This window comes from Nilaparvata lugens, chromosome 5 (assembly GCF_014356525.2).
Source record: "Nilaparvata lugens isolate BPH chromosome 5, ASM1435652v1, whole genome shotgun sequence".
Taxonomy (NCBI): Eukaryota; Metazoa; Arthropoda; class Insecta; order Hemiptera; family Delphacidae; genus Nilaparvata; species Nilaparvata lugens.
Genome location: NC_052508.1, coordinates 1,386,648 through 1,397,310, shown reverse-complemented (window position 1 = coordinate 1,397,310; position 10,663 = coordinate 1,386,648). Strand labels below are relative to the sequence as shown.

Genomic DNA, 10,663 nt, shown 5'->3' with positions numbered 1-10,663 from the left:
ATCAATAAAAATGTTCTATGATACTTCTACCAAAAATGGCGGCTGATTGAAGTTTTAGTTTGTAAAGAAATGAAACTTAAATCAACACTTTTTTGAATGAATAACGAAACACATTGAAAAACATTGTTAATTATGACGTTTTCTGAAATTAGACAATTGAACAAGCTCATAATATATAGAAATAAGATGTATGTTGGAAATTATTCTAGTTATAGTCACTTAAAAGCCGACCATTCTTTTTGGGTCATTCAGTAATAACCTAAATCTCTTGAATTGTATAACCTACAAGTTGATAAAATCTAATATTGGGGCACTCTGTTTCTTGAAGTAGTGTAATGGTGATCTTTTTTAACAATTTGATTATTTTGCCTCTAAAATAAGTGTTTTTGTTTAGAATTATATCGTAAAATTGTAATTGAGTCTATTTTTTACTATTTATGAATTAAACAGCATTATTATTATAATTATTGAATTCATGTCATTTTTTCCGTTTTCTCACTTTAAGTACTCTATTGTTATTATTTAAATCTACATTTGGCGTCTACTAGACCTGGTAGCGGCTACTGAAAATCGGTTTATTATCCCTGTGAGGAGGGATTCGGACGGGACGTTGCTAATTATATCCTGCCAAGAGGTGGAATCATATTTTTTTAATGGGTCACAATTTATCAACTTCGTTAATTCACTCATACATACAGCTGAATGGAATGAACGGACTGGAATAATTGGAGTGATTTGAAAATATAAAATATTAGGGCCAGTTTCTGAGCTCGGGATTTAACTAAGTTCTAGAATTTAAACAACTGGAGTCAGAAAATTGGCTTTCCGAAACGGGGCGTCGTCGTAGTCCTAGTTTAAATTAAATTTTGAAAAACTATAAAATTGAACACAAAATAGAATAAAGAGAAAATAGTGTAAAGTTTCAGCTACCTATTTTGAATTATTTAGAAATGTATCATTTCGTCAAGGCAATAAACGTCTCCAATAATTATAGAAATGAGAAAATGAAGATTAGCATAAAAACTACGAATACGCCCTTTTTCGGAAAGCCAATTTTCTGGCTCCAGCTGTTTAAAGTCTAGAACTTAGCTAAATCCCGAGCTCGAAAATGAGCCCTTGAATTTACTTGACGAACAAGTGGAAATGTGGCAGCACATCCACCAGAGACGGCACTCTTATTTTAAGGGACGTGAGTTTTTTTGTCTTATTTACAATTGCATAGATATAACTGTGATTAATTATTTTGAATTTGAAGTTGCAATGGGCATTGAGATTTTATTCAATAATTTTATAGAAGATGTCGATATAAAAAACTAAAATATAATTTTTTAAACAATAAATAAAGAGCGCAAATGATTTATACGTTATTAAGAATTAAAAATTTTTATGATAGTCTGTTTTCCTATTTTTTGTGGAAGTTTTTTACTGAACATGTTCCTCGAAAGAGCGGGTACAGTATGTGAAATAATGATGATGTGGATATGGAAAGGATATAATATATCAATATTTTTGATGGATATGATATAATATTATCCAAGGTGGGGTTCGATTATTAAGCAGAGCCAGTTCAAGTGCGGTCATTGGTTTAAAGGAGTACGGTAGCAGCCTTGAATCTTTCATCGTTTTGAGCGATAAGATACAATATATTGTATAATAACTGCATTCTATATTGTAGGCCCATACAGGTAGGCTATATAATTATGTGCATAATATTTTTTTAAATAGAAATCTAAAAAAGCATAGTTAATTATTTGATACTTGACACAAGAAAGTACCGGAGCTATGCTCCGGGAGGGTATGGAATGCCTCCCATGTGGAAGGGAGTATACTGTAGTCTTCCCCCGGGAAATTTTTTTCTTTATTTAATAAAATTGGCCAATTTGTATCAATTTTGATTACTATTCAAACGAAATTTTTCCTGTGTCAGGTTTAAATAAAAATCATCAGCATTAGGTCAATAGTATTTTATATCATGATGACGATTCATTTTAATGTTTCAGTTTTAGTTGAAAGACAGCAAACATAACATATACAGGATTAGAATAGGATTTAAATTCTCTTAAATGTAGGCCTATTAACTGGGATGAAATTAAACTGCTGAATATATGCCTAGGTAGAGGTAGGTACTAATATTGTTCAGCTCTGTTGTGCACCGGTTTAAATCTAGCACTGCTTGGCAGTAATATTCATGAAAAAAATCCTCATAATATTACTGAAAACGGAATGAAATAAAAATTCTCATTGCAAGTAAGTAGTTACCTATATAGCTTTCAAAATGTTTCATCAATTTACCGACTACTGACATGAATCGACTATTTTTCTTTGCCATTTTCAATTAATTAAGTTACTGTAATTGAAAAATTAATTAATATTATAATCAAACATTTCAATAAATTACTTAAGAATTTTCATTGATTCTATCAATTTTGATGGCCATATTAGGAGAAGTGAATATATACGGTAACTTTGTTTCCATATTGCAATTATTATTTTTAAAATGTAATGTTATTTATTTACTTGCTTAGATCTTTCTAATTTTCAATTCAACAATATGCTGGATAAATAAGGAAGGATATTATTTATCTAGGAATTAGTCACCATCATTCAATTTTATTGATGAAGTAGGCTAAGTTTTGTAGCTTGATGAAAAATAATAATCGAACCTGGCATTTGAAAAATCTCAATAATTATCAAAAGATAAATTTTGTCAGTCAAATCATATTTTTTGTTCATTTCAGCATGGTCGTAACAGCATACTTTATTGCTTGATTTTTCAAATGACAGGTTCGACTATTAATTTTTCATCAAGCTACAAAAATTAGCCTACTTCATCAAATAAAATCTCCATCAAACAAATCTCCATCATCCATCAAACAAATTTATTCCTAGTAAATTAATATAATTCGCAATGTATGAATCTCGTGATTGAAATTAAAAATTCGCGGTTAAGTAGGAATAGGAAGTGATAAAAAGGTAACAGCTAACAAGAACTGCTATCCATCCGCTACAGTAGCGGTTACCAGGTTTAGTTGGTAGCTCTGTCTTATCACTGTTTCCGACACCAAAGTCTGCTAGTGAAATCCGCGTTTCTTAAACGGTGTACACACGTACGTTTGCCTCGGGTGAGCATACGTGTATGGGCTTGCATTCGCACGTGTGGACACTGTTCGCTGAGGCATGTGGGCGAACCGGAACCCTGTCGGTATTTTGGCATGCTCAAAGGCGCCTCGGGTGAGCATTGAATGTACGTGTGGACGCGATTTTGCCATACGGGTGAGGCAAAACGTAAACATTGAAGGCGTCATAACCTAATTCCAATGAATTAGGTTGATGAATGACAAATCAAATTGTGATCCAATAACTAATTGTAAATTGTAGGATTTTTGTAATTTTGTAGGATATGTGGATTGTCAAATATTTAAATAGAAACATGCATGGAGTATATAATTTGTATCATGATTAACAAATTCAGAACTGCATAATTTAAGTAAAAAAAGCTTCTCTACAGGGTTCCTACAAGAAAGTATAGCTCAAATATTATTTTACTGTGGCTATCAAATCATCTTGTGTTTGTTTCATGTTATCAATCAGAGTTGTTAATTAAAATTGTAATCTTCAATATGATATTATACGTTTTAGATAGCTAGGCTATCTATAGAGAGATTTATTCAAAATTTGAACTAGTATTCCCTTAAAGGTAAATCTTGAAGCTAATCTTTTGGAGAATCTTGTTTTGTCATGTGTATGAGCAGAGTTAGTTTAAAATGGGCAGCAATTTAGTATTTGATTCAATTTATGGCTAATTTCCTAAAAGAAGACTGTCAATTTTGTGAGACAGTGTTAAGTGCTTTGATTAGGTCATCAAAACTTCTGGAATTATTGTAGAAATTTTCTTTTTTTGAGATTCAGAAAAGATATTGGAAACCAACAAATGAATCGCCTAATGCCAAGAATCTCAAAGTTAGAGCCAATCGTTCTTTTGGAGTTATTGCTTCCCTCATGATGATATCATTTGTTTAGATAACTAGTTGAATTAGATTCAGTATATTAACAAGATAATGTTTTGACATCCTAATAAAGTTTGAATTGTCAATCTTATGTCATGTAGCAATTTATTTCCTTACTTCAACCTACAATCGTTCAACCCACCAACATCGTTTGTCAAGTTTTATTTTTGATTTTATTATATAAGTCATTGAAATAAAATGATACTGCTGCAATTTGAGATAACTATCTTCAATGATGGAATGACGCCATTGTTGTCATGTTGTGGAAAATCTACATCTATCATGGCTTCGTGTCGTCTGCAAATCAGATAGCTTTTTGAATGCCGAGGCAAATGTGGATCGCGTCCACAAGGACGTACAGTGAATGTTGAGGCATGTGTACATACGATTGTTCGCGCGAATCTGTACGGACGTGTGTACAAGGCTTTAGGCGACTCGAGGTATTTAACACCAGTTCTGGTGTTTTTTTTTTTAAATCATAACGAAATAAGAGGTAATTTATTTATTCAAGTGAGTAAATCATTGCTTCATAGTTATTGGTTTTAGTATGAACGATGTCATCGTTGCGTTCACTTGATATTGGGTAGGATATGTGGTTGCAATAAAAATACGTGAAAGATAGACATTCCAACTCTAAATATTATAAAAATATCATTAAATAGATTTTATCAAGAAAAATAGAATTAAAATCTAATAATTTATTTTCATAATCTGAAAATACATGAAAATAGCTAATCCGTTGGGTTGGTCAAGCTGGTTATCAATGGTCTATTTGGTTTTTCTCTGTATTGAGGTAAAGTCTTTATTAATAACTAAGTACAATGTTAAACTTATCCTCTATATACATTTTTCAACTGTACCAAATATTTTCATTAAAAAAGAGACTAAGATATTTTTATTTTAAATTAACTATGTTCTTCTTTAACTTGCTTTTGTACTATTTTAATAAATTTTATAACCTAGACAGCTTCATTGATCCTTTCATAGCCTATTATTTTCCTTGACTCCTCTTTGTTAATTTGTTTACAACTTCAATTCCACTAACCATAAACACAACTAATAAACTGCATCTATGTTTGGTGGCCAAAACATTTACGTTTCATTCAGACTAATAAAACATCAGTTAAATATAACTTCAGGTAAGAAGTTCATACTGTATAATTATTTTATAACCTTCTTTGGCATCTCGATGAATGTATTCTAATTTTACTTTTAATCATTCATTCTCATATAGTATAATTTTAACTTTGTTTGAACATCACGTTTTCTATCTAATATTCTTAATTCTAGAGGTAATGCATTCAAAAGACATGGTATTCTGCATTCAGGGGCTCTTTTCCCATATGCGTTATTAAATCTTTGGGCTCTGTAGTTTCTATGCCTTAATCTATATTCAATTTCATTTATTTCTCTGTATTTATCATTAAAATAATTACGAGATAAGTCGGTAAACTTAGCAAGAGCCTCGAATGTCATAATTCCCAGAAGCTGTCTTTCAATACCATTAAATAAGGTTCTTATTATATGTTGGTGCCAAATAGTAAATTGTGATCCCATAGAATAGTGTACTTTGTATCATTGAGTAATATATAATTCTTTTAGTAGTAATAGGAAAATAATAACATATTTTTGAACATTTTTATACAGTGCTGCTCTCATGATATTTGTCAGCCAGTTATTATGTGATTTAAACCTCATATCTGCATCAAATGTTATTCCTAAATGTTTGATACTTTTATTGAACTCTAGATCCTGACAGTTACATCTATTCCTGAGTTGGTTTCTCAGACAGACAGGTTTATGACACTTCAACCTAGTTAATTGATTTTCATTTATATTAATTCTTTGGTTCCTAAATAATATCACTTTAGTTTTATGAGAGTTAATTTTTATATGATTATTGTAAAAGTACTTAACTGTTAGATCAATATCTTCTTGCATATCTCTTAATCCACTCTCCAGCTCCTTATGTACTAAATATAATACATTATCATCTGCATATTGTAAAACCTTACTTCTAAACTGTAAACTGGCAAAATCATTCACATATATGTTAAATAGGATCGGTGATAAAATACTTCCTTGAATTAATCCACAGTTCTGTTCATAACTGTTACTTACATAACCACCTATACCAACATGCAGTACTCTATCTTTGAAATAATTCTCAAACAGTCTTAACAGTTTACCTCCAACACCCATCCCACTCAATTTTAAAAGCATGACTTCATAATTCACAAGGTCGTATGCTTTTGTTAAGTCAGTTGTTACCGAAATTACAAATTTGTTGCTATTTAGTGCCCTATTGATATCACTAGTCATATTTTCCAAAAGATCAATAGTTGACTTTCCTGGAATGAATCCATACTGATTCTCATTAATTATACTGAATCTTGACAGATATCCTTGCAACTGTATACCTATGATGTGCTCGAGAATTTTCATAATAACCGAAATAGAACCCACTGGTCTATAACATCCTAAATCCTTCTTTGACCCCTTCTTAAAAATTGGCCTAAGATAAGTTATTTTCATTTTCGGTGGTATATTCCCTGTTTCTATAATTCTATTGATCAGGTGCAACAGTATCAATCTCAAATGAAATATATTATTTATTAAATTTTTTGCTCTAATTTTATCTGGACCTGGAGATGAATTCTTATTTAATTTCAAAATAGCCATATATAGCAATTCTAAATTAATTTTCCTGAAATGCATACTTAGTCTATCGCCTATAGAGAAATTTGCTTGTTTGAAACTTTGAGACAAGTCAAAGTGTTGTCCTTTCATATCATCCTTAATCTCTTCTATTTCTTCTTTAAACTTATTTCTAAATTTTTCTATTAGTTCATGAATGTGATTTTCTTCCGTTACTTAAAAATTATTTTTAATTGATTCTAATATTGTCGGCCTGCGTTTTTTATTAATGAATTGGTTGATAGTTTCCCATGTTTTTTCGTATCACTGTAGTTAGCAGAAAACAACCTATTATAATACTCTTTTTTCCTATTCTTATTTGATTTGTCAGGTTATTTCTGATTCTCTTGAATTGTTCCCTTAGCTCTAAATTATATTTATCTCTTTTTAATCTTTGCCATGTAATATTTTTTTCATTAATTAATTGCCTAATGTTATTATTGATTCAAGGTTTTCTTTCTTGTTTCCTATCAATCTTAACCCTTATTTTGCTTTCATTGTAGATGTCCCCAAATTTCTTTATGATTTCATTATATATATCCGATGGATCTCTGAGATCTAGTAATGGCCACCAGTTAGCTCCCTGAATCAATTCATTAACCCTTTTTGTGTTTGTAATATGCCTATATTCTTCCTCTAATTTTCTATGTGGATTTTCATTTATACTAATTTTTACCCCAGTCCAATAATGATCCGCTATTTTACTTTGAACTACAAAAGAGGTATAAGAGCAATCATTATGTAATTTTACGTTTATGTGGTCCAAACAGGTAGATACTAATATATCATTGTATATTTCCTCTCTGGTAGGTCCTTGTATACTATTATATAGGCCATTGGAGTATAGAACACTGAGATAGTTATCTGCACCATATCTTTCATTCATATAACATAAATTAATATCTCCTATCATTATGATATTTTTCTCATTCTTTATCTGATCTATGGTTAAGAATTTTTCTAGTTCTTCATTGAACAAATTAACATTCTGATTTGGAGGTCTGTAAAAAGATGCTATGACTGTAGACTTTCTTTCGGTGGTAATTTTTACACATAAAATCTCCGCAGACTCAAAATTATACTCTATTTCTTCTATATTCCATTTCTCTCTGTAGAATATTCCTAGCCCACCACCTCTTCCTTCCTGTCTACATTTGAAAATACTACCATATCCCGGCATACCATACAAGCTAATTTCTTGTGAATTTAAGTTGACTTCACTTAAGATTATGACGTCTATGCCCTTGATTACATCCTGTAATTCTAGATCTATTGTATCACAATATTTTCTGAGTGATCGTACGTTAGTACCTATGCATACCAATTCATTGACCGATCTATCCACCTGGTTCAAGAAACGTTTTGAATCATTCCAATTCTGAAACGTTATAAAATTATGATTAATATTCACATCTTCTTCGTCTAACTGTAACATTTTACCATTTTGCGAGATCTGTATCTATAGATTACACGTATATTTTATGTTCCTTATTATTAGTTTTTTTATTAATTTATAAGTAGCCTATTAGCTTTATTAATTGTTATTTAATTGTAATTGTAATTAATTGGACAAGTTTTCTTATTACTAACTTGTATAAATTGAAAGATAATGACAATTCGAAAATGAGATTAAAAAATAATAGATATGAGAAACAAAATTGAATTTGACAATGGACTGTCATGTTAAGATAAGATAACTCCAATCTTGCATTATAATATGAAGTTTATAAAAATTCCAATATAATTCTGAATAAGTTTGATCTATGAATTTGTGAGTTGAGAAATAAATCCTTTCAATTGTCGATAAGGTGTTTCCCCTCTATGAAAAAAAACTAAAAACGAAAATATTTATCCTTATAAATATCAATAAATAATAATGAGTAGCAACTTTATACCCATTTAAATGGCTCAAATGCTCAATTAAAGAGCAGGAAAGCATAAATCTGCCTCATTTTTTATGACAAAAGTTTTTCCATTAGCATCCTTTCTAATTTTTACTCTGCCCACCTGGTCAACCCATGCATCCTTTATTTTCTGCTCTCTCTTCAGCCGACAAGCCAAGCCTAGTAGTTTTCTTCTCCCCGATGTGAGGCTGCAGTTTATGAACACCGGCCCCTTGCCACTGAAACCTCCAATGTGATGTCTTTCCAGCGTACCCCTTTTCCTTCTCATCTCCATCATTTGATCAGCATGCTGGCTTCTAACAAATTTGACGATGATGCTGGGGGGCGGCTGCTTCGTACCTGGTTTCCCTTTGAATGGCTGTAGTCGATGACATGCACCCACCATGTCTTGTGTTATTTCCAAGCCAATCGACTTCCCCACCTCGGCCAGCGTGTCCATTACTTGTTCATTCTCCACCTCTGGAACGCCATGTATTTCCAGTGTGCTGCGCCGCGAATACTGCTCCATATTGTCTATTCTTTCTTCCGCTGTTTGAAGTCGATCCTCTGCTGCTTGTAGACGACACAGTGTACTCTCAACATCTTTTTTAAGCGAGTCAATGAGGGTCTGCTGACGATCAATGATCTCACTTTGCTTTGTGATGATGTCAGTCCACTCATTCACCTTATCTCTTCCACCGATGATGATTCGTTTTAGCTCCTGTAAACCCTCAACCACCTCACTCTGTTTACTGTCGGAATCGCTCCTCAAATCACCCACGAGTTTTTCAATTAATTTTATAGATGTTGGACTATCACTCACATTTGAAGGATTATTAATTTTTACCGGTGTCGAGTCCGAAGCGAGTCTTGACATACGTAGAGCATCAACACAAGCCGGGCAACTCCAGGGCTTATCTTTTAGAAATGCTAGATCAGATTCCTTTATTTTAACGCAATCAGGATGGTAATACGAATTACAGTCCTTGCAAAGTAGTTTAGGATTCGCAGGAGCACGACTCACCGATTGGCTACACTTGCCGCAGGAACTCATTTTACAAAGTTTATTAATGTACGGTTTCGTAGAAAGTTTAGGCAAAAAAATATAACTCATTGAACGCTTCAACTCCACAAAAAGTATATTTTAACCTTCACGATTCAAGTTCAAAACATATTTCATAACACGACCAGTCCGGAAAGAATTAGGTTAAGTTCTAATCATTATAACAATAAGATTGCTGGAACGAAAAACAACCGATCGGTTCGATCTCCCAACTAGAACTGGACATGTAAATGTACATGAAACTGCTACTGTTAATTTGATCGTACATGCGGTCGTTTAAGATTACAACGATACAGCAATGGATGTGAATCACACCGATAATATCATGAACCACACTACAATTAATTTTATAATAGCTGAAGAAGAAGGCTACTATTGTTCAACAAAGCAGCGCCAGATTGGTATATTGATGAGTATTCAAACCAGATTGGTTTCATCGTTGAGATAAGAATGAAACTAGCCTGACGCTGTTTGTTTCGGCTCTTGTTTGTGCTTCAAGTTTTTCAGGTTTTTCCAGGAGTTGTGAGTTGAATTTTGGTTGAGTTGTGCGACGCGGACTCATCTACGCGCCTGTGAATTTCCACTTATTGATAATAAATCGTTCGCAAGTTATAAGTGTTTTTGTTTAAAATGGTGAATACACCAATTGCAACGAGGAGCAGTGGCAAGGTTGGAGCCGGTAAGGACAGGGCTGCTGGCGATAAGAGTGGCAATAAGGCGTCATTGTCCGAGCGTCGCCCCTCCTCTTCTTCATCTAGTTCCAATGGCGAGGGGTTGATTGTTGATAAAGGCCTGATTAAGGAGCTCATCACTGAACTGCTATCAGATGACTTGTTTCTCGACACCCTGGTTGATCATGTTGCTGATAAGATCAACAATAGACTCGAGGAAAAGATTACTGCCCGTGTTCTGGATGAGTGTGAGTCACGCTTCACGGCCATGGAACAGAGGGAGGACTCGATGTCAGCTGCAATCACCAAGTTGCACGACCAGCTGGCAATGAACAATGCGGC

General features: G+C 32.8%; 1 protein-coding gene across 1 annotated transcript; it reads right to left on the bottom strand.

Annotated features, from left to right (window-relative positions):
* Nucleotides 1-5,980: 5,980 nt before the first annotated feature.
* On the bottom strand, nucleotides 5,981-9,641 carry LOC120351547. The gene is made up of 3 exons (XM_039429334.1): nucleotides 8,712-9,641; nucleotides 7,836-8,082; nucleotides 5,981-6,036 (listed from the first exon to the last, which is right to left on the bottom strand). The coding sequence occupies exons 1-3, from the start codon at nucleotides 9,639-9,641 to the stop codon at nucleotides 5,981-5,983; spliced, it is 1,233 nt and encodes a 410-aa protein (XP_039285268.1).
* Between the last annotated feature and the right edge of the window lie 1,022 nt (nucleotides 9,642-10,663).